General features: G+C 34.2%; 1 protein-coding gene across 1 annotated transcript in view; it reads left to right on the forward strand.

Moving 5' to 3' along the window:
* LOC129480695 (bifunctional heparan sulfate N-deacetylase/N-sulfotransferase 4) overlaps window positions 1–26,386 on the forward strand; it is a 276,129-nt gene that overhangs the window by 121,728 nt on the left and 128,015 nt on the right. The window contains exons 3-4 of the mRNA XM_055274737.2: window positions 8,635–8,722; window positions 15,261–15,415. Of these exons, the coding sequence (XP_055130712.1) occupies window positions 8,635–8,722; window positions 15,261–15,415 (243 nt within the window). The remainder of the gene's footprint in view (window positions 1–8,634; window positions 8,723–15,260; window positions 15,416–26,386) is intronic.

Here is a 26,386-nt window from a genome sequence, read left to right on the forward strand (position 1 = left end):
TGGAGCAGACTCCCCAGGTCCCGTTTTAGGCATAACTGATATGTTATTTTCCATGCCTCAACAAAATGGCCTGCCACTTTTCCAGGATGCACTTTATTGATCTCATTGTCTACCTTGTTGAAACATAGATACTTTGTGTTTGTTTCAATAATAGCATGATACTAAAATTAATTTTGCAACGCTAGTAACAATTTGTAATTAAACAATTATTTGATTGATTTGTTATGTGTATCCTCTGTGTGCCTAAAAAGAATGTAGTTTCCATCAAAAACCAGAAAACTTACCAGTTTTGTTTATCAGGTACTTTCTAACTCCATACCTAGCATAATTTATGTAGCCTCTCTGTGCATTATTTTCTCCACTTGTAAGATAGGATTAATAAAAAGATTGTTGGAAGATTTAAATAAATAATTAGAGTGTTGCTCATCACCTAACACGTAGTAAAAGCTTGATAAAATTAGATATAATTTTTGCCATTCTCCACTCTATCCTGAGCACCTAAAACATACAGTACAATTAATATTGTTTGAATGAATGAACGAATGAATGAACAGTGGCAAAAAGAGGGAAGAGTGCCCAAAGAGAGTGAGCTTTTAGATTCCTGTCTTCCTGGAGACAGACCAAAAAAGAAAAATGGCAATGAAATACTTAAGTGGTGGATGGAAAGAGGAAAAATTGCTCTGAAACGTCAAGGTGTTCTTTGGCTCACCAGGTTTTTTTTCAGATTGAGTGTGATTTCAGAAGTAGGATCCCTACAGTTCAACCTTTCTCCCCATAAATACCCTTGCACTTGTTCAGTATTGTCATCAGAGGCATTCACTCATTTTTAATTAATTAACGTATCCATTTCACAATCTGAGCTAAACCGTTTAACATGAAATTATGTAGAAAACTTGCTGTAAGTTTTTTGTTAATGTATACATTATAGCAAATTCCTCCTTGAGTAACAGTAACAGTTTATCAGAAAAAAAAAGAAAGAAATGAGATTGAGATGAGTAAGAAGAAAGGTAGAGCTATAAAATGCAAATTTCAAAAGCTTCGTATTTTCATCCTGGGTCAGCCCTATTCATCTTCAATTGTAAATTTACAAATAGTATCTGTGCAAAAGTTTATGGAATCCCAACTCCATTTTATCGAGGTAGGCACACAAACTTGCTATATTGGAACATGAGGTTACTAAGGTTAGACTGAGTTTTAAGGCAGTCATGGTCAATTTTGTCCTTCTTCTTGTGTTTTCTGGGTGGACTATTTAATCTTTCCATAAAGCGATATTTTTTACCTGGGAAATATAAATATAAGTTATCTCTTCTGATTCCCATATCATAATCTAGTTAGGATAAATAAGACACCTTTTTGTTGAGCTATTAAGTATGATAAAAGACCATATAAAACAAACACTATCACTCTGAGGTAGCTGTTTTGAAATTTTGAAATTATAAGACTGTATTAGGCCTAGCACCATTGCTCATGCCTGTAATCCCAGCACTTTGGGATGCCGATGGAGGTGGAACACAAGGTAAGGAGTTTGAGACCAGCCTGGCCAATATGGTGAAAGCCCGTCTCTACTAAAAATACAAAAAGTAGCCTGGCATGGTGGTGGACGCTTGTAGTCCCAGCTACTCAGGAGGCTGAGGCAGGAGAATCAGTTGAACTTGGGAGATGGAGGTTGCAGTGACCTGAGGTCATGCCACTGTACTCCAGCCTGGGCAACTCCATCAGCCAGAGTGAGACTCTGTCTCAATAAATAAATAAATAAATAAATAAATAAATAAATAAATAGTATTAGTTTGTTCACACTGCTATAAAGACATACCCAAGACTCAATAAGGTAGAAAGAAAGACGTTTAATTCACTCACAGTTCTAATGGCTGGGAAGACCTCAGGAAACTTAAAATATGGTGGAAGGCAAAGAGGAAGCAAGGCACATTTTACTTGGTGGGAGGAGGAAGAAAAAAGAGTGCAAAGGGAAAGTGTCACACGCTTTTAAACAACCAGATCTTGTGAGAACTCTAGCACAAGACAGCACTTGGGGGATAGTGCGAAACCATTAGAAACCACCCTCATGATCCAATCTCCTCCAACCAGGCCCCACATTCCACATGTGGGGATTACAATTTGACATGAGATTTGGGTGGGGACACAGAGCCCAACCATACCATTCTGCACCTGGCCCCTCCCAAATCTCATGTCCTTCTCACATTTCAATATACAGTCATGTCTTCCCAACAGTCTGCCTCAGTCTTAACTCATTCCAGCATTAACCCAAAAGTCCACGTCCAAATTCTTATCTAAGACAAAGTAAGTTCCTTCTGCCTATGAGCCTGTAAAATCAAAAACAAGTTAGTTGCTTCCAAGATACAATGTGGATAAAGGCATTTGGTAAATACTCTCATTCCAAATAGGAGAAATTGACCAAAACAAAGGGGCTACAGGCCCTATGCAAGTCTGAAACCCAGCAGGGCAGTTATTAAATCTTAAAACTCCAAAATAATCTTCTTTGACTTCAGGTCTTACATCCAGGACACACTGATGCAAGGGGTGGACTCCCAAGGCCTTGGGCAACTCTGCCCTGTGGCTTTGAAGGGTACAGCCCCCATGGCTGCTTTCACAGGCTGGCATTGAGAGTTTGCAATTTCCAGGCACACAGTGCAAGCTGGTCATGAATTTACTGTTCTGTGGTCTGGCAGATGGTCTCCCTCTTCTCACAGCTCCACTAGGCAGTGCCCCAGTGGGGATTTGGTATGGGTGTTCCAACCCCACATTTCCCCTCTGCACTGCCCTGGTAAAAATTCTCCATGAGGGCTCTGCTCCTTCAGCAGATTTTGCCTGAATATCCAGGCATTTCAATACATCCTCTGAAATCCAGGTGAAGGTTCCCAAATCTCAACTCTTAACATCCTTCCCACCTGCACGCCCAACACCACAGCACAGGGAAGCCACCAAGGCTTGGAGCTTGCACCCTCTGAAGCCACAACGTGAGCTGTACCTTGGGCTATGTTAGCCATGGCTGGAGCTGGAGTGGCTGGGATGCAGGGCACCATATCCCTAGGCTGCACAGAGAAGCTGGGCCATGAACTTGGCCCAAGAAACCATTTTTCTCTCTGAGGCCTCTGGGCCTGTGATGGGAGGGGCTGCTGTGAAGGTCTCTGAAATGCCCTGAAGACACTTTCCCCATTGTCTTGGCGATTAACATTTGGCTCCTCTTGACTTATGCAAGTGTCTGCAGCTGGCTTGGGCTTGAATTCCTCCCCAGAAAATGGATTTTTATTTTCTACCATATGGTCAGGCTGCAATTTTTTCAAACTCTTATGGTCTGCTTCCCTTTTAAATATAAGTTCCCATTTCAGACCATCTCTTTCTTTATGAAAATGAGTTAGGCTTTTAGGAAGGGCCAGGCCATATCTTCAACATTTTGCTACTTAGAAATTTATTCCTCCAGACGCCCTTAATCATCTCTCTCAAGTTCAAAGTTTCACAGATTTTTAGAGCAGGGGCAAAATGCCTCCAGCCTCTTTGTTAAAACATAGCAAGAATGACCTTTGCTCTAGTTCCCAGTAAGTTCCCCATCTCCATCTGAGACCACCTCAGCCTGGACTTCATTGTCCATATGACTATCAGCATTTTGGTCACAACCATTCAACAAGTCTCTAGGAAGTTCCAACCTTTCCCACGTCTTCCTGTCTTCTTCTGAACCCTTAATACTATTCCAACTTCTGCCCATTACCCAGTTCCAAAGTTGCTTCCACATTTTCAGGTGTCATTATAGCAGTGCCCACTCCCAATACCAATTTTCTGTATTAGTCCATTCTTACACTGCTATAAAGACATACCTGAGACTGGATCATTTACAAAGAAAATAAGTTTACTTGACTCACAAGAAGAGAGAAAGTGTGTTGTGGGGGGAGTGCCAAACACTTTGAAACAACCAGATCTCGTGAGAACTCTGTCATGAGACAGCACTAGGGAGATGGTGCTAAACCATTAGAAACCACCCTCAGGATCCAATCACCTCTCACCAAGCCCCACCTTCAACATGTGGGGATTACAATTTGATGTGAGATTTGGGTTGGGACACAGAGCCAAAGCATATCAAAGACTATATCAAAATGTGAATATGCACACGACTTATTAGGTACGCTTAGGGAAAGGGTTAGCCTGAGAGTAACAACCTAATATCAGAATGGTTTAAGAAATATGCATATCACCTTGAAATTAATATAAATAATATGCTAACTCAGTATTATTAGGACACTAGTGTCCTAATGGTGATGATCTCCAGGTTGAAGCTATAAAAATCATTGTTAAAAACAGATTTTTAGTTTTCATTTTGTAGTCTCCAATTCAGAATCCCTAGAGGATAAGCCTGGGAGTAGATATTTTACAAGCATGCTGGTGATTCATTTCATGTGGGCAACTTGAAAATAATTGCTCGACATTTATTAGAACTAGCTGGATTATATGATGAAGTGCACATTTCTAGGAACTATGATGGACAAAAATCAGTATTTCCTAAAGTGGGCCCCAGAATTGACAATGTTAGCAATTTTCTCTAGAAAACTGTACACACAATAAAGTTTGAATACCATTGCTGCTTTATCAAACAGTATGTAGCTATATAGGGGCAAAATTGGACTCTCATTCTTTTTACTTCCTTCCTTCCTTCCTTCCTTCCTTCCTTCCTTCCTCCCTCCCTCCCTCCCTCCCTCCCTCCCTTCCTTCCTTCCTTCTTCTCTTTCTTTCTCTTTGTCGAATTGGCATGAACATGGCTCATTGCAGTCTCAAACTCCCAGGCTAAAGTGATCCTCTCGCCCCTGTCCTGGAAGTAGTTGAGACTACAGGCACATTGCACAACCCACCATGCCAGGCTAATTTTTGTGTTTTTTGTTTTGTAGAGAAGGGGTTGCACCATGTTGCCCAGGCCGGCTTTGACTCCTAAGCTCAAGCAATCCTCCCAGCTCAGCTTCCCAAAGTGCTAGTAATATAGGCATAAGCCACCACAGCCTAGACTTGCTTTCTTAAATACTAAGAAATTTATTAGGAGAATATTGAATTAATGGAAGTAATGTTTATTAAAATAATAATTTATTGATTTTTATAAGTAAGTTACATATTTATTCTCTTTAATATACAATCAACTTAGTTCTTCATAAGCAGTAAAAGAAAAAATTTCAAAGCCATTTATATTGTTATGTCATGCAAACTATTAAATAATGTATATTGTCAAAACTCTAAACACATTTTATTATTTTTATTTATTTATTTATTTATTTATTTATTTATTTATTTATTGAGATGGAGTTTCGCTCTTGTCGCCCAGGCTGGAGTGCTATGGTGCAATCTCGGCTCACTGCAACCTCCATCTCCCAGGTTTAAGTGATTCTCCTGCCTCAGCCTCCTGAGCAGCTGGGATTACAGGCATGCACCACCACCCCATCAATTTTTGTATTATTAGTAGAGAAGGGGTTTCACCATGTTAGCCAGGCTGGTCTTGAACTTCTGACCTCAAATGATCCACCTGCCTTGGCCTCCCAAAGTGCTGGGATTACAGGCAGGAGCCATCGCGCCCAGCCACATTTTATTATATATATTCAAAACTAAAGTTTCCACACAAAATATTCAGGTAGAAAAAAGTGTATTTCCTGAGCTTTACTATTTTATTTGTATTCCAAATTGAGACACTTTATTTCTAGCTCATTAAAGAAGTTTTTCCAAAATAAGGGGTTTTAAAAAATAAGGAGTTTTTAAAGAATAACTTAAATTTGTACTTAATTTATTCTGAAATTTATATCCATATTATTCTTGCGCTAATATTTCTTCTGACATTTTACATTATTCCTATATTGGAATTCTTTCTTCTTTCTACTTTTCTTCTTAATTTGTATGGTTTAGCACTTTTCTCTTTTAAATTTATTTCTGATTTTTTATAGTTTGAATCATTTTGTGTATATTCATTGTTATTTTTTTCTCTCTTCCTTTGTCATTGAAAGGCATGAAAACTTTTCTGAAGTTTGAAAACTAAAGAACATTTACTTGTACTAAACAAGGAAGCCTTGAAATCTTTTTCAGATTTGCGTTTTTTTTTTTTCATTTGTTTTGGTTTTACTTATAGCATTTGTCATTTTTACTCCCTCATTAATCCAGACTACATGTTAGTAGGCCATGACTAGACAACTCTATTTTTTTCAACAATGAAGATCTGTTAAGTTCTTCACATAGCTAACTAGCCCCGCATCTGCCTTTGCGTCTCTGAACTTGCTTTAGAGATCTATGATACAAGGCTATAAAACATCTGTGTTATAAAACATCCTGGTGAAATGCTAGATCCTATCTATATTGTTCTGGTATCATCTTGTGGTATGGCCCATGAACTATGTTTATCATATTACCATTGGAAAAATGTTCCTGATAAAAATTTAAAATAAATGAAACCAGTCCAATTATTGCTGTGTATCAGTATGTACTTTTATCATACTTTGAATACATCAAACCTAACTCATTTTCATGTATCTCATGTTACTAAATGCAAAAAAAAAAAAACAGTAACATGAGTTACATGAAAATGAGTAAGGTTTGATGGACCTTCAGGTGCATAGACTAGAGGAAAACATAAGATACAGCATGGATGCAATAAAGTCAAAAATGATGCAAGTCTTAAGAAAATAATTTAGGAATCTACTTTGGTGTACTAGAGGAGGCTTTATACAAAAAGTTGGCAATTGGGTGGAGATATAAAGAATTGGTGGGATTTGGGAGCTGGGGAGGCTTTCTAGGTACAGAGAATAAAGAGAGGAATGGCATGGGGAAATGTAGGAGGTAGGAGATAGCTAAGTTTAACCAGAGTACGTGGTGATTTGGAGGAAATAGCAATGGGTGTTAGAGGCTCCAAGGATACCTAACTGATGGAGAGAGAATGATAGACTCAGGTATCAGTAATAGTATTTTTTGAGCTCATGCTACTTGCCAGACACTTAGCTAAGCAATTTGCATGCCTTACCCAATGTAATTCTCCTAATAATAGTATAAAATAAATATTCAAAAGTACCCCATTTCACAGATAAATAAATGCAGAATAATGAATGACTTCAAGAACTTAGAGGAAGAAAGATAAGTGGATGAAATTGGAGTGGTGAGGGGAATAGCAGACGGGAGAAATTTTTTTAAAAATCAAGATAAGGAGACTCAGAAATTGTGCATGGAATACAGCCAAAAAAAGCCAGAAAAGGGAACTCACTCAGGGAAATAATGCATAATGTTCTTATTTTAAGGCTGTATTCCAGAGCATTTACCAATATGTTCAACTAGTTCAATACACTTTTTATCTTAACTGTTTTTAATAGTTTAATCTCTATAAGAAATGTATTTTTAATATTTTGTAGAACTCAGGCTAGTGGTTCTATTTTTGCCTTTGTCTACTTAGTTGATAATATTTAATAATGTTGAACATGATAATACCCAGTCTAATTGTGGTCTTGAATAACCATTGACTATATATTTTATCAACATTTTAGTTACTTAGTCATTTTTTTTAATCAAACTAATGTGCAGGAGACTCCTTTCATTGTAAAGGAATAAACAGTTAGGTTCACAAGTCTTTGAAACAAATGCTTAGCCACCATGACTAATGGAAAAAAATTGTTTAACCTCTGACTGCTTAGTCTCCATAGCAGATGGATAGGAGTAATCAAAAATCATTCTTATTATTAATATCTCTTGTTTGAAATTAGCTTCTCATTTTAATTAGAACAAAGTATGCCCTCTTTAAAAATCCTTTAAAAATAGAAAAAGCATTCTGAATCAATATGCAGACCAGTAAGCAAACTAAAAAGCCCAAGGATATAAGAGTTCTGAATTATGCTATAAATTTTGACATAGGAATAATGGCGGTGAAAGGATTGGCAACAAATTTACATAACTAATTCTGTGTCATTATTAGCAGTGTGTTATTATCCTGTCCACAAACCAGACTTCACATAGTATAATTCCAAATCTAGAAACTAGGGAAATGTTTGTCACATTTAGAAAATTTCTGTTATGGAATTAGTAACAAAAAGGGGTATCTATTTTTACATGTTCTTCCCTTTTTCATAACTAGGTTTGCAAGCAGTGTCCTATAAAATATACATTGCTCTTTAGTTTGTAAGGTAAAAACCCAAGCTTTCAATTTAATAATTATGCCTTTAAAAATGATGAGGGAGGTGGCCCAGTTAAATAAAATATTAAATTGCAGTTCAAACAAAATTCTCCTCCTATTGCTTACCAAGAAAACAGGACTTGTCTGCATTCAAAAATTCTGAAAAATTTTCACCACATAAAGGAAGTTTAATAATCCAAAGTTCAAGAAATGTCTCACACAGAAATGAAAAATGATTTCAGTGCTGTGGAGTTGGACAATTGCCTCTCAGCAATGCAAAATGTGCTTAGGACTTAACTGTTTCATAATACGGTGACCTTCAATAAAAATGATGACAATAATAATTATAATACCTGAAATATGAATACTACATAACAGTACTCATCAAAAACAAGAAAGCTCATATCATTTTGTTTTACTCATGCATACACATTTGCAAAAGAGGCATCCCAAAACTTCATATTTATTTTTCTAAAATCATGTTAATTTCTTATTTATTTCAGGCATTACTAGAGACTCAAAATTTACTGCGCACTCAGGTTGCAAATTTTACCTTCAACCTTGGATTTTCAGGGAAGTTTTACCACACAGGTAAGAAGGAGCTTTGTGTTCTCAGGCAGCTACATATAAATAGGAAATAAAATTTTGAATGATTCATAAGTGGTAGAAATAGATTCTCCAGATTGATTATGGGAAAAACTTGGGCACATTATTTGAGTAGCCAAATCCAAAATCAATGAGCACATTTACTTTGGCAAATACTGTTAAAATCAAGGGCAAAAGAGAAAGAGAACTGAATTTTTCAATCATTTTTTTAAAAATAGAAAGCATAACCACTGTGCTGAGTATGATTGTGCATCTTGTTTCTCAGCACAGTATGGGTAGAAGGCGTAGTAATAATGATAATGAGAATACTACTACCAATAATTGACAGAATTTTAAAATTGTCAAATAGTTGATGTGATAGATACTTTTCTACATATTATTTTCCTTTGGAAAACATCTGATGATAGAAACTTTATCGTCTCAATGAAATGCAATAGACTCTAAACTTGTTAGTTTACCTTCCCTTGCAGGATTTTTTTCCCTAAAACAGTATTACCACTAATTTGGCCTAACATAGACCAAAACCATCACAATTAGACTTGTATTTCTTTCCATCTCTATCCCGCCACAATTGTACTTATGTTCAGTCTCACCCTTTCAATAAATTCTTAAAATGTGATTGTTATTCATGTGCTGTGTTCTGATATTCCTTACTTCTTTACTTACCCTCACCTCCAAAATGCTGACTTTTTATTTTCTGAATATTAGCATTGAAATAACTGGTACCATTTTAGAGAAAGCTATGTTAATAAAATTGATCGTCTTTGACAAAAAGAGTACTAAACTATCTGTTGGGGCCTGTATTAGGGGAATACCTATAATCTGCTTCTATTTGTGCATCCATGCTGTGAACTGAATGCTTTGTTTAGAACTTTGCACTGTTGTTGTTTCACAGCACCTTAGTGAAAACATTTCACAGTATTTATTCTGCATCCATGTATGCAATTTATTAACTTATTAAAATATTCTATTCAAAGGTAGTCTTTAGTTTTCATAAATACCTTGTTTACTAAATGAGGCTTTTTAATGTAAAAGCTCAATATGGTTTGCTAGAATATTGAAATAACAATGTCTTATTGGCTTTTCCTTGATGCTTTTTTTTCTCCTGCTTTGAAACATGTAAATCTGCTTAAAGTAATAGAAGGAAAATTAGTATGTATACCAGTTGATAAATCAAATGATTTCATATTTTAAAAGGATATTTTGCAGAAAGAGATTTGGGTCATCATATCTGCACAGGCAAAGCAATTTCAGCTTACAATTTTGAAAATAGACACGATTTTGTAAATCTTTTCAAAAGCTCCCTCAAGAATTGATTTCAGACCGAAGAAGCTCTGACTATGAAGTTATAAAGCAGATAGCTTTAAAGGCTATATCTACTCATGCAGGGGGAAAAATTATGGGATTATTTGGAGTTCACATACAAACAATACTCTTTTGTCTTAAATAGCTGTAGACTGTAAGGAAAGTCATTCTTCTGGCTGAAATATATCTGGGTAACTGCCTCAGTTTTTATTTACTTTTCATACTCAGACCTATTAAATGTGCCAGACATTTGCAAAGTTAATGTTGTAGAGGTTATACCACTTCCCATTTCTTCTTTAAAACACTGAACATGCATAGAGTACACAGCCACTGGGAAATGAGTGGCACACCGGTCAGTATCACAGAAATAGTTATTGAAGAAGGACAGTTAAAAAGAAAGATGTATTTTAATTATACCTTTTAAGCAGACATTATTGACTCTTTGTGTTGAAACCAGTATAACAAAAATAATAGAATGGTTTGTGCTGTAATACTGTGGTGATAGTACACTTTAGAGAATAAGCAATATTTATAAATCTATAAATTTTAGAAGTTTAATTCCTTTCACATAAATATGTCATTTTTATTTAATTGATATATTTACTTAACTTGTAGGATCATTGAAATGCACCTATAACGTATTTCAAGAGTGCCATCATAATTATATGAATACTTATTAATGCACTCAGGGATATCAAAGTTTCTTCTGGAGCTGAGTTACACAACGTGATACCCTTTCAGATATCAGAAAGACGTGCCTTACCCCTATCTTGTCACATTTCTATACGGAGATTTCACATTTTAGAAAAAACAATTGCAAATCAAGGAGATGCATTCCTTACATGTGCACTTGGCTGTGATGTGTAACTATGAGGAGATGGCCTTGTCGGACTGACTGTCTCTGTTCTCTCCCAGAATGATCTGATTTCCCAATGCGTGAGGATGCTGATGGATGAGCCTCATTGTTTTGAAGACATTTAATCACATATGCCCAGTGTAATAATGATTGATTCTGCATTTCTTAGACTGCTTCACTTATTTGTATTTCTCATGTATTCTTTCCTGTTCAATTTCTCTGTCCTTCACTGCTAAAAACAATCTCACCCCAAAAGGGCATACCACTAAACTTTTCCTAAAGTCATTCACCCACAGGTGCCAAATTGAAAGAGGAAGGACATAGTACAGATTAAATGGAAAAAAAAAACAAAAGCATGGAGTTTAGAATGAAATATCTTAGTCTGGAAATATTTAGAGCTTGAATGGAATTGCATAACAAAAGCTTAATTGAGAAATGGAGACATTATAGTATTCAGATGCCTTCTTTGAAAGAGGAGCTACCCACTGTATTTTGCCAGGGACATGATTTCTGGTGACAATCATTGCTGTTCTTTGGAATTAAATGTGACCCAATCAATAATTAATTCATGAATAATGTTTGCAAATTGAATTAACATTAGTCTTTTCCATGAGAGATTATTTTATGAAAAATAGCGTTTTCTATAAAATCATTAACTTTCAAGAATGACAGTAAGTAAAGTGTTACATTCTTACCCCTTCTGTGATTTTTTTTTGTGTGTATGTTGCTTTTCTGTGTGGAGTATTAGTTAAAAGACCCGTTACTGGTAAAAAAACTGTGTTCAAATCCAGATTCTGACATTTTGCCAGCATTTGAACACAGTTTACTTAAATTTTCTGTGCCTCAGTTTATATATCTACCAAATGGGGATAATAATATCTCTTTTATTAGGAGCAATGCCTAGCATGTTACAAGTGCTATGTAAATGTTTATTATTAATTTTAAAATTATTTTCATATGAGATTCAAATATTATCAAAAAGTAAATAGTAAGACAATTCGTATGGCACTATTTTCTAATTTTGGAACCATAGGTAGCTTTTAATCAATGTTTATCATCCCACAGTTCTTTATATTTAGTATAATATTTAAAAGTAGTTTATTCTATCCCCACATATATGGAACCATGCCACGTTCAATGTACAAGGAAAATTAGAAAATATCTCAACATTTAGAAATTATAATATTTTATACAAATTACACAAATATAAGGTAGAAATTTTTACAAAAGAGAAAATACATACACTGAAATTACATATATCTTATTTTAATTTAATAACTGTACTTTTAAGGAAATTAACCTGTAGGGCAAAATTATTCTTATTTTGGCAGACTTAAATAAATTTTAGAAGCATACTTTTATCTCACAACACATATTCTCCAAAAGTGATAGTAAAGAAACAAACTCTTCATGTATTTTACTTCTGAATTAAAACATTTTTTATTCATTGGTAATTAGGAAATGTAAAAAAAAATTTTAATAAGAGCAAAATGTATTTTTTTCATTAATAATAATCTAGACCAGGATCTAGATCAGATTAGAAGTGAAAGGTTTAATTTGAGCACAGATATTTTAATGGTCTGTAACGTGCTAATCTGGTCACATATCAACTGCAAATGATGTTTCCACATATAATTTAAGTATATATTAGGTACAGAAAAATAAATGTGCTAATCTGGCCACATATAAACTGCAAATGATGTTTCCACATATAATTTAAGTATATAATAGGTACAGAAAGATAAATGTTTACAGGAAGTCCAAAATGTAATACTTTCATCTAGTTGGATTTAAAATCATTTGAGATTCTGCTGCTGTCCCTCAGTATGGTTTAGTATCATATTTTTTATTAAACTGTTTTCAGTGTCAAAGGTTTGCCTCATGTGGCTTTGAATTATATGACCAGCATAAAACAAGAGAAAAACTGACAAAAATTAATCCATGATGCAAACAAAAGAAAAGTTTTAAACGTTATTCTCAGCCTTTTTGAGGGTGTTTATAAATTAACATAATTTCTAATATAAAAATTGCTAAGATTTTATGATCAGTCATGCATCTGTTTCTATCAATAGTCCACAAAATTTTCTTTAAATTGAGTAATTGACCTCCTACCTGGTCAAGTGTGCATTATGTGCTTCCTGCCACTTGCAATAATGATCAGCAGAGTTTAAAATGAATGGAAGCATTTTTCAAACCCTCTGTATTCAAAGCACAACAAGATAATTCCAGGAGGGTGGGAGAACTATCAATTCTTTCATCATACGTGACATAATGTAACTCTTTCTAATCTGTACCTCAATTTGCTAAAATATGACCATGAGAAACATATAAACACCTTATCTGAGGAAGTGATAAACTCTTCTTCATTTGAATTTTAATATTTCATATTCTTAATATATTAACAAAAGTCAATGAATTATGAGTCTGTAATACTAACACTGTTAGCTAAAACAAAAATTAAGAAATCCTCTGCTCATCTTAATTATAGGACTTTATTACTTTCAAAATTTCTAATAGAAATAGAATTTCTTTACTCTGTGTAGTAGCATTGAAGGTGCGAAAGCCCTAATTAAACCTGAAGGTCCTTACACCTTTCAAAGATTATGAATTATAAACTGTATTCCAGGAACAGTGAGTACACATAAAAGAGAGAAGTTGCCATATACTTTGGTGGCCATGTGAAGCTGCTAAATCCACTGACTTTGTTAAATATAGACTAAATTAAATTATTCATTTATTCACTGCTCTGGGTAAGTGGCGTGTTACAGTACAAGGTAAAGGGATCCAGTCCCTGACTTTAAGAAATTTATAATCTAGGCAGGCAAAGTTTCTAAAACAGTGTGAATACATATAAATTCAAAACACAGCAAGTATAAAGCAATAGATAGAATTTATAAGGCGACCCTAATATTCAAAAAGTGCTTACTATTTGCAAGTCACAATATTAAGTGCTTTAATAAATTGACCTCATCAACTCTTCACTAAGACCCTGTAAGACAGGTATTTATAATCCTATTTTAAAACAGGGAACTAAGACCTAGAGAGGTTAACTTGTGCAAGATCACATAGTTAATTAAGTGGCAAAACTAGGGACCCTGCTCCAAGTACTGAGTGACACCAAATATATGCTTTAATCCTTTCATGGAGCTACTTTCATGACCCTAGAAATCTTTGTTTTAAGACACACATATGGAACATTCAGAGAAAATCCTTATAACCATCTTTAATATTTGTTCCCTAAATTTAAGTAAAAAATAAAAATAAAAAATCAAACACCCATCTGTAAAACATATTCTTTTGTGAAAGAATAAACCAAATAATACACCCCACACTATAAGCCAGGACTTATTTTACTTTACTTACATAGTTAAGTAGTAAGAGAACAAGCAGGAATTAATTCTTATATTATCGATTCACAATATTTGTAAATTCAGCTGTATATAGTAAAATTGTATAAAATCATACGAAAACCCTATCATTTCACTTGTGGATATTCTTGGATAGCTGCAATATAATTAATTCTCTTAGAAGTAAGTTGTTTTTTTCCTTAACTGTGGCATAACAATGTTTTTTGTTTTTATTTCCTATGTATTGGGTGCTGTTAACAAATTTTCCCAAAAGAAGAAGAGAAAGTGATACTAGTTTTAAATTCTCAAGTCACACTTATATTATAAACAGTTATCAGATCCATTGTTTAGTTTTTATGAAGTATTTATATTAAAATGGGAAATTTGATACATATAACATTAAGTGAAAAATGTAAGCATGCAAAAATATTAGTACAGCAAGGGCTGAACTTTTAAAATATAAGTAGGAAAAGATTTTTGAAAATAATGCAAAAATGTTTTTACTGGTTACCTCTAGAAGATGGTCTTACAGGTTTTTTTGTTGTTGTTTTTGTGCTTGTTTTTGGGCTTTGTATATTACTTGCCTGTGCTTTCCATATTTCTTTAATAACCATATATTATTTTATGTAATCAGAAAAAAATTAACAAATTTTATGAGTTAAAATTTATGCTCAATTATTTGAGAATTACCCTTAACATTTAAGGGTAAAAAATATATGTTAGAGTATAAAATATATATAAGGGTATAACATATATGTAAGGGTATAAAATACCCGTAAATTCTAAATTAAACAACTGTCTGACCTGGGGCCAGCCATGCCTACCCACCCCATCCTAATCCCACGTCCCCTTGCCTTTGATTCAATTTAGACTGTGGTCTTTTATTCTGATTTAAAAAGCCCACAGAATGGATATATGTATCAGCAGCATGAAAAATAACATAAATCTGACAAAAATAACCTTTAAGATAGTAAGAAATTTTCACTAAAGTTATTTTTAACTTTATGTTTTAAAGGGACTGAAGAGGAAGATGAAGGAGATGACCTTTTACTTCGGTCTGTGGATGAGTTCTGGTGGTTTCCTCACATGTGGAGCCACATGCAGCCCCACCTCTTCCACAATGAGTCATCTTTAGTAGAGCAGATGATTCTCAACAAGGAATTTGCACTGGTGAGCACATTTTATTGTGGTATCTTTTGAACTATAAGTTGTGATCTTGTGGTGGAAGTGTAAAATTAATGTATTGGGTTGAATGTGATAGAAATAGAATAAAATACAATATCAGGGTGCATCACATGTATTGAGGGTACATATAACTTTGTGATATTTTGTTTCAGGCATGTGTGTATATGTAAAGGGCCATTATGTAATTATATAGAAAATATATTTTAAAAAGTAAGTTATTTTCAGAAAGCTTCCAACTCCTATTTTATGAGATAACTATTCCTGTATCTATGAAGAGAAAAAAATAGTACAACTTTCATTCTTGATGCAATATAATTAACCATTCAAAAATAATTTATTGCTTAACATCACTAATAATTAGAGAAATACATATCAAAACCACAATGAGATACCATCTCATTCCAATCAGAATAACAGTTATTAAAAAGTCAAAAACAACAGATGTTGGCAAGGTTGCAGAGGAAAACAGAACACTTACACACTGCTGGTGGAAATATAAATTAGTATAGCCATTGTGGAAAGCAGTGTGGCAATTTCTCAAAGAACTTAAAACAGAGGTACCATTTGATTGAGCAATCCCATTATTAGGTATATGCCAAAGAAGTATAAATTCTTCTACCATAAAGACGCACACACATGTCACAACAGCAAAGTCATGGAATCAACCTAAATGCCTAACAACAGTAGATTGGATAAAGAAAATGTGGTGCATATACACCATGGAACACTATGCAGCCATAAAAAAGAATGAGATTATGTCCTTTGCAGCAACATGTATGGGGCTGGAGGCCATAATCCTAAGCAAACTGACACAGGAACAGAAAACCAAACACTGCATGTTGGCACTTATGAGTGTGAGCTAAACACTGAGTACACATCGACACAAAGAAGGGAACACCAAACCCCAGAGCCTGCTTGAGTGTGGAGGGAGAGGATGGAAAAACTACCTGTCTGATAGATACTATGCTTATCGCTTGGGTGACAAAATAATCTGTACACTGAAACTCCATGACACAATTTATCTATATCACAAACCTGCACAGAGCCCTGAACTATTTTTTAAATAATAGTTTAAAAAATCATTTGTTGCAAGAATGAAGGAAGAAATGAATGAGTTGAATGTTTGGAGCCATGACTCTAGACCAGTGGCTCTCATATTTTAGTGTGATCTATTTCACCTAGAAGACTTCTAAAACACAGACTGCTTGGTCCATTAGCAGTTTCTGATTCAGTAGATCTGCAGAGAGGCCTGACAATTTGCATTTCAGAAACTTCCCAGATGATCCCCATGATTCTACACTAAGAATCACTTGCTCTAGACGAGGGGCTGGAAAATTATGACCTTTAAGCCAGTTCTGGAGTGCTACTTGCTTTTTATGATCCCTGAGCTAAGAAAGCCTTTTTAAAAAACATTTCTTAATAATTCAAATCAAAAGTAAACAATCAAAGGAACAGTGATATTTTGTGGCATGTAAAAATTATATAAAATTTACATTTAAATGTTCATAAATAAAATTTTGTTGGAACACTGCCACACTCATTCCTTAATGAATTGCCTGTAGCTGCTTTCACATTGCAATGGCAGAGTTGAATGGCTGTGAAAGAGATCTTATGGTCCACAAAGCCTAAAATATTTTTATCTCAACCTTTACAAAAAAAAAGTTTGCTCATCCCTGCTCTAGACATTAATTAAGCCATGTATTTCTTTAAGAATCTAACAAAAGACAGAAACATTTTCCCTTGAAAAATGCTCAGATGCACATTCTCACATCTTCACCCAGTGGGACATACAATCACAAAGGGTTTGTGAATCCACCAAAGACCCTAGTTCCTAGTTAGGAACTCCTAACTTAAACTGTTATGATTCATTAGTACTGTGTGATTTACTGATACTTTCGTTGTTTTAAGCCATCTTTGGAAGCATAGCCCAAGTCAAATTAATACTATGATATGTTATAAAGTTATGCCCAGTTGTTAAGCTCATAGCTCCTCACTCTTTGCGTCTCTAAATCCCCAGACCAATGTCAGATCTGCACACAGGATTCTTAGTAGTAAATGTAGAAAGCATAAAAAGCGGTTAAGATCAAGGACTCAGGCACCAGATTACCTGTTTGAATCCTCACCTTCCATTGACGGTTGCTTGACCTTGAACAAAGATTCTCCACGTCTGTTTCTCCATTTATAAAACTGAGGATAATGGTAACAACTACCTCATGGAATTGCTGGGAGGATACATAATGTGCTTAGAGCAGTGGCTGGCACACAGTAAGCATTCAATAGTGTTAATTAACCAATTATGACCTTTCTAAATACAGAGGAGCATGCAGTTACATCTTGCTTTTAAAACGCCTAGTTATTTTAAAAAAAATATGGATTTACAAGGGGTCATTTTTTACTTAACTTTTAGGAAATGTCTGATAAATGTGGTGCTGCTTCATAGCATTATAAAATTAAGTAAATATTTTCCATTTCAAAAATAAGCTTACCTTGAGTAAGCATGCTAAATTCTCTCAGGACAGTTACCTTGAAAATAAAACATGTTTATCACCTGTCTTAAACTTCCCCCACTTCATTCCACTCCACTTCTACTCCAGAGCCTTGCTCTTTAGGGATATAGGTTATATTTCATAATGGTTGATTTCACCTGTTTGTGTAATTTCTTTTTTAAGAGCCATGCTGAGAGCTCTGGGAAGACTCAGATGTAATTGCTTTGTAATGAAACGTTGAAAGCGATTTAGAGTCCATTCAGAGTAATTTCATTTGTTTAGTCAGCGTGGCTAGAAACTACACTTATTCCTATAAATACATTGTGTAAAAAATCTTACTGTATTTTACATAGTCAAAATATTACGACTAAAATGAAGTCCGTTAAACATACATCATACTGAAATGACACTGCCCTTTTCCTTCTGGAGTTCAGCTCAATAAACTCAAGACTCTTCAAGCAGTGACATCCAGAACCCCACCTTTACTGTCAACATAACACGACAATATGTGTGCTATCCAGAGAGCCAAGAGATATATCTCTTTCTTATTAAATTATTATCTTTTCACATCCAGCTGACACTTTAGAGCCACCAACAGTATCAGGATAGGATAGGATAGCAGAAACACTAACTGGATGTTGGTGGAGTAAGTTTTAGTCCTGGCTGCTAGTAACAAGTTCTGATAAAATTGGCAACTTATTTAATGTCTTTATATCTCACTTTCCTCTCTCGAAATAGTAATGACTTGCTCTTTCATTCTCTAAACTACAAAGTTTTTAGATAATTAATTTACATCAACTCATCTGCCAACCAAAGGCACTGGACCAGATAATGCTACTGATCAATTTCAGTTTTAAAATTCTGTGATCATTTGTGGATTACATCGGTCCACAAATTTGGAATGAACATTGTGAAATCCTTATCTAGCTGGAATTGAAGCATTTATGAGAAAATATTTTCAAACTAACAATTCATACAGATAAAAATCAAAAGTCTTTAAATCCTTTTTTTAAGTTCTATTCTGACATTCCTCATTATCCCTTGACATGACCTTGGCTGTCAGAGGGATTGTCAGTCTCAAAAGCACATTTGTTCTCATAGCAGTTCCAAAAACGATTCAAACATATTCAGATATATTAATAGCTTGATATTGATATTTCAAATTAGTTTTTTTTTTTTAAATACAATCTATCTGAGTGGTTTCATTTGTGGAATTTCTCTGAAATCTTTCTGGATAGAGTTTATTTTCTCTTGTAATATGTTTAAAAATCATGAGAGAAACACATTGCCACATTTCATCATGTTGGAAGAGGCCTTAATATAAAACATTGCTATTGTCATTGCTTCATCCATACACACACACATATGCCATGTGAATATGTATATGCATGTGGGAGTTATGTGTATGTATATGCTTAATCCATGAGCACCAATGTATGCAGTGGGGGTGTACATGTGTATGGATGTATTATGCTTACTCCATGCACATATATGTCATGTGTATATGTGTGTGTGTTTGTATACAGGATCTTAGTCTAATGACAAGCATAGTCAACAGAAATATGGCAGTTACAAGATACCCTTCTTAGTATGGCAGTAGGGTGGAGAAAAATACTTTTTGGTTCTTTTTCCTTTAATAACTCATAGATCTTTGCTGCTATTCAGTTGCTTGAGTATGTCAATAAATAGATGGAAAGCTTCAATAACAACAATAGACGAATGAAGGCTAAAGAGAACTAGAAACATTGGCCAACATGAAAGCACTAATAAAAACATTACAAAAATTATTCCCAATTTAACCTATAGCTATTTTCCAACCATAGAAAAAAAAGTGCATATACCATACACTGAACTGTTTACTTTTATTCCACAATAGACTTGAAAAAAAAGTTAAAAAATTGTATTTTGTTGTTTTAAGTTTTACATATAAAGTCACTAAAGTTTTCAAGCCAGTAGGGCTTTTCAGTTCACTAATAGTTGCAGACATGAAATATCCTGAAGGGATAAGTATCAAGTTTTTGTCTTTAATATTGACATTTTCAATGATGATGTGAATTTTACTTGCTATGTTATTGGGCAGTCTGGTATCATTTTCATGACTAAGTGAGGATTCTTGAAATAAAGATATAGGATTTTAAATTCTGATTTTAAAAAGCTACACATATTTATTAAATCTATATAACTTTTTTCATAATTACACAATACTCATGAAGTAAAAAATGCTGATATTTAAATTGTCCTCATAAAAACACAAATCTATTAAAGAGAGACTGGAAAATCCTTAAGTGTCATAATAGACTGCACACCCAATCAGCTATGTAGGTGTCATATTAAAAAGAAATAAAGTAATATGATAGCGAATTGATAGTATAATGAAATGAAACTGAGAGAGAGCTTCCTTTCAATGTTGGCAATGCTTTACAGTATTTTTACTGGATTATCCAGTTTGCAGCCTTTTATTATGCCACGAATGCAAGATGTCAGAAAAAAACTGATAATAACTTGTAGGGTATTTAAAGGTAGGGAATTTAGAGAAGATAAGGATATTTACACTAAAACAAAATTGTGAACAAATATGCAATAAAAATTCACAGTGAACAAATAGTCTGTTTTGGAGGTTCAATAACAAATAAAACAATCTTTATGCTCAAGAGTGGACCCACATGTGCAGGAACTATTTAGATTAAATCACAGTAATAAAAAACCCTTAAGCACCAAGGCATAGAAAAAAGAAGGAAATTCTGTAACATGTGACAACATGGATGAACCTTGAAGGCATTAAGCTAAGTGAAATAAGCCAGTCACAGAAAGACACAGGAAGTACTGTATACTTCCACTTACATAAGGTGTCTAAAATAGTCAAATTGGTAGAATCAAAGAGTGGAATGGTGGTTTTTAGGGGCTGAGAGAAATGAGAAAAGAGGATTTAATAATCAAGGGGCATTAAGTTTTAGTCAAGACGAATAAGTTGTAGAGATCTGCCATACAACGTTGTGTTTACAGCCAGTAATAATATTGCATACTTAAAAATTTGTCAGAAAGGTAGATATCATGTTAATTGTTCTTACCACAATAAAATAAAATAATAAAACATTTTTTGGCAATTGAACAAGACCTTGAGGTATTATATGGATCACCTGCAATTTAGTACAAATTTCTAAGTAAATTACTTCAGTAATTGAGTGCATTAGTTGAACATTCAGATATCTTAGATATTGTTTAATAACAAATTACTTAGACTATGAAGACCTAAAACACACATTAATTACTTAACAGTTTTTGTAAGTCAGGAAGTTGAGTATGACATAACTGGATCCTGCAGTTCAGGATTTCTCACAGATGTCAATCAAGGTGTCAGGCTGAGGTGGCAGTCATTTCAAGGCTCAACTGGAGGGTGGAAATGCTGCCAAGCTCACATGGTTATTGGCAAGATTCAGCTCTTCACAAGCTGTTGGATTGATTGAAGACCTCAATTTCCCACCAGCTGCTGCCCGGGTCTGCCCTGTGTTCCTTGCCATGTGGGTCATTCGGGATGGCAGCTCACAACACAGTAATTGGCTTCATTAGAGCTAAGGCTCTGAGAGAGGAAGAGAAAAAGAGAGAGATTGATTCAGAGTCTTTTATTATATAAATATCAGAAGCAATACCTCTTCACTTATACCATATACTCTTCAGGAGAAGCCAGTCACTAGGTCTGGCACACACTCAAAAAAAGGGAAAATAAACAATAAAGGGAATACCAGGAGACAGCGATAACTAACTGGAAGACATTATAGAAGCTGCCTATCACATCTAACTAGAAATAAGAAATACAGAGGATCCTGTATGTATAACTCACATTTATTATTGCATTAATTTAAAAATATTTGCATATTAACTAAAACCTAATATTTTTCCCCAAGGTTAATGTCAATTACATCCTTCAAAGCCATAAATATTGAATTCATCTATTACCTTTCTTTCATCTAATCCATTGCCTCTACTTGAAAATGTATTTAGAACTAATTAATTTGACTTCTTACCACTTCCACTATCAATCAACTTAGTGCAAGTTACCATTGTATCATTTTAGCAGCTTTATTGATATTGGTATTAACATATCATAAGGTTCACCCATGTAAAGTGTAAACTTCAATGGTTTTCAGTGTATTCACAGATCTGTGCAAACTAACCATAGTTTAAGAACATTTTCATCAACTCCTTTTTAAAAAGTACCCCTTAGCAATCACTTTCCATTTCTCCCCACTCCCTCAACCTAAGCAAATAACTAATTTACTTTCTGTCTTTACAGATTTGCTTATACTGGACATTGGATATAAGTAGAATCATACATTACACGGTCTTTTTGACTTGATTTTTTCACTTAGCATAATGTTTTTAAAGTTCAAACATGTTGTAACATATATCAGTACTTCATTCCTTTTTATTGACAAATAATGTCTCATTGTATGGCTATATCATATTTTCTTTATCCATTATACGTCCATTCTTTATCAGTTCATAGACATTTGGGTTGTTTTGGGGTTGTTTCCACTTTCTGGCTAGTTTTTATAATGCTGCTATGAGCATTCAGGTACAAGTTTTTGTGTGGAGATACGTTTTTATTTCTCTTTAGTATCTACCCAGAAGTGGAATTAGTGGGTCAGTAACTTTATGTTTAACATTTTGATGAATAGCCATGCTGTTTCCGAAGTGTGAGCACCATTTTATATTCTACCAGCAATTCATGAGTGTTCCAATTGCTCTCACCAACCCTTGTTATTATCTACCTTTATTATAGTCATTCTAGTGAGCACGAAGTGGTTCTTTTCTTTCAAGATTATTTTGGCTATTCTGGGTCTTTTGAATTTCCATATGAATTTTAGGATCATCTTATCAATTTCTGCACAATAAACAACTGGGATTTTGACAGTGATAGCAGTCAATCTGCAACTCAATTTGGGAAATATTCCTCTTACCAATATTAAGTCTTCTGATACATGAACATTGGTTGCCTTTTCATTTATTTGGGTCTGCTATAATTTCTTTAAACGATATTTTATAATTTTCAGAGTCTAAATTTTGTACTTCTTTGATTAAATACAATCCTAAGTATTTTATCCTTTTTGATGCTATTATATACAAAAATCTTTTAAGATTCCAATTTTATATTGTTAATTTTTTGTATAGAAGTACAATTGATATTTGTATATGGCTCTTGTAACATCCAAACCTCCAAATTTGCTGAACTCATTTATTATTTTTAGAGTTTTTCAGTGGATTTCTTAGGATTGTCTATATATAAGATTATGTCATGTGCAGATAGAAATACTTTTACTTCTTCATTCTCAATCTGGCTATATTTTATTTTATTTTATTGTTTAATTCTCCTGACTGTAGCTTTCGGTATAATGTTGAATAGAAATGGCAAGAACAAATATCCTTGTTTTATGTCTGGTCTTAAGGGGAAAGTATGCAGTCTTTCACCATTAGGCATGATGTTAGCTGTAGATTTTTCATAGATACCTATTATCAATTTGAAGAAGTCTCTGTTTCTGTATGTGTCTGCATGTATTTTTATCATAGAAGGATATTGGATTTGTTACATACTTTTTCAGTGTTTTTTGAGTTAATCATGTGTTTTCCCTCTATTCTCTTGATATGGCATATTACACTAATTGATTTTTAGATGTTAAGCCAATCTTGCATTCCTATGATAAATCCCACTTTGTTATTGCATATAATCAGTTTTGTATATTATTGAGTTTGATTGCTAGTGCCTTTTTGAGTATTTTTTAAACTCTGTTAATAGAGATATTGGTCTGTACATTTCTTTTTCTTTAGACATCATTGTTTGGCTTTGATGTCAGGGTAATACCAGCCTCATGTAATTAATTGAGAATATTCATGAGAAGTCCTGAATTACAAGCATTAATTTTTTTTTTGTATGTTTGGTAGAACTCACCTGTTTCTTGCTTTTATTTGTGGGAAGTTTTTAATTTACTAAGTCATTCAATTTACTTGTTATAAGTCTATTTATATTTTCTATCTCCACTTGAGTCAATTTCAGTAGTTTGTGTGTGTCTAGACATTTTCTAATTTTATCTAAGTTATCAAATATTTGGCATAGAATGTTCATAGTATTACCTCATGGCAGTTATTATTTGTATAAGGTCAATAGTGTTGTCTCCATTTTCGTTATTGATTTTACCAGTTTGTGCCTTTTCCCCCACTTGATCTATCTAAAGTTTTTCCAATTTAGTTGATCATTTCATATAACCAAATTTTAATTTTATTGTTTTCCCCTATTGCTTTTCTCTTCTCTATTTCATTAATTTCTGCTCTAATCTTTATTATTTCTTTCCTTCTAATTGCTTTATATTTAATATGCTTTTCTTTAATGTTTTACGGAGAAATATTAGGTTATTGACTTGAAAGCTTTTCTATTTTTAATAAAGGCATTTTACAGCTATGAATTTCCCTCTAAGCACTAATTTTGCTGCATCCCCTAAGTATTAGTAAGTTGTGTCTTCATTTTTATTCATCTCCAAATATTTCCTAATCTCCCTTGTGATTTATTCCTAGTGGTTGCTTAAGAGTTTCAATATATATTTTAACTTCTCAGAATCTTTTTCAATTTCATAATGGCTTTTCCAGTGAAGTATAAAAACATTATATTTACATAACTCTATTCCTCCCTCCTTCCTTCTTTATTATTGCACATTACATCCATATATGTTACAAATTCAGCAATACATTGTTATAGTTTATACTTTATATAATTTTGTTTTTAAAACTTGAAATAAGAAAGCAGAGAAAGTATATATTTATAGTTTTCTATACAAACTTTCTTCTATGACATTTTTCTACTCTTCATTTGTTGTTGTAAATTTAAATACTATTTGGTGTTCCTTACTTCAATATGGCTTTTCTCCCACCTGTCTTTTTTCTGCTGTTATTAAAAATATATTGCATTTACACCTGTTATAGCCCTAGCAAGACAATTATATGCATATTGTTTTCTATCATTGCTTTTTAAATCTGATGAGAAGAAAAAAGAAATATTTATTTATACTGTCTTCCATAAATACATAATTACCTTTACCAACATTCTTTATTTCTTTGTTTGTTTTATTTTTTTTTTCTACAACCTCTGCCTCCTGGGTTCAAGCAATTTTCTGCCTCAGCCTCCTGAGTAGCTGGGATTACAGGCGCCTGCCACCACACCCAGCTAATTTTTGTATTTTTAGTAGAGACGGGGTTTCACCATGTTGGCCAGGCTGGTCTCAAATTCTTGACCTCATGATCTGCCTGCGTTGGCCTCCCAAAGTGCTGGGATTACAGGCATGAGCCACTGCACCCAGCCTTTATTTCTTTATGTTGATTCAAATTACTCTCTGTGGTTATTTGCTTTCAGTCTGAAGAACTACATTTGTAATTTCTGGTAAGTGAGGTTTGGCAATGTATTCTCTCAGTTTTGATATATATGTGACTACTCTTGGACAATAGCGGTTTTAGCACGGCCGTCTTTGACTGTCTTTTCCTGATGTTTTTGTTAAGCTGTCTGCCTCTGGAATAGAGCTTAGTCGGAAGTGAGCCTATACTAATTATCAGCTGTATACTTGATTGCTTTTGACAAAAAGCACTCAGATTATGAGGCTTTTACTGACCCAAAGACTGTTCTGTTCCTCTTAGCTACCTGTTTATCTGGTTCTCTCTAGATAGAAAGTTTCTGTTTAGTCAATGATTCGCTTGTTTTCTATCTTAATTATGATAACAGCAGCCTCCTCCTTACTTGCTTACCGTTAAAATCTCTACTGTTTGAGAGTGAGCTTAGGCTGAAACTTCTTCACACTGTGTCTCAAATAATGTGTTTCCTTGGGGAGAACATTGAAGATCTCTCTTCTTGAGACCGGCCTCTCTCCCTGAGCAAAACCTCTGTGCCACTGCTCAGAGATAAAGGTAACTACAATTGTCTGCTTCTCTCAATGTAACACCCAGATTCATAGGCAGGGTCCTGGTTGGGGTAATAGCCCCTATTACTCTCTGATTTCCTTTCGTGGAATTGAATCAACACTCCACAATTGAGATGAGGCAAGGGAAAATTAAAATTACAGTATTCTTGGCCTTCTGCACTTAGGGTACAGCTTCTTTTCTATGAGTGGGGCTACACAGTAGAGGAAAACTCCAGGTCTCAAATTTGCTCTTAACTAGAATAGAACTTCGGCACACAGAGATGCAGAGAGGAGAAATGCCGTGGACTGCCATTCCCAAGGAGAAATCATAAGCCTAGATTTGACACTAGAGAGAGATGTAGCCCTATGTTCTTGGCTACACTTAACCAAGGTAAGAATTCTGTTACTCTAAACTGGGGCAGGAAGAGAAAGGAGCAGGTCATGGCTCACATGCCATCGACTCTCACTGTTCTTACCATTTGTAGTAGATTTTCTTGAATAAATGGTTTTGCATGGGTTATATGCCCTTTGTTTGC

The sequence above is a fragment of the Symphalangus syndactylus genome, chromosome 4 (genome assembly GCF_028878055.3).
Source record: "Symphalangus syndactylus isolate Jambi chromosome 4, NHGRI_mSymSyn1-v2.1_pri, whole genome shotgun sequence".
Taxonomy (NCBI): Eukaryota; Metazoa; Chordata; class Mammalia; order Primates; family Hylobatidae; genus Symphalangus; species Symphalangus syndactylus.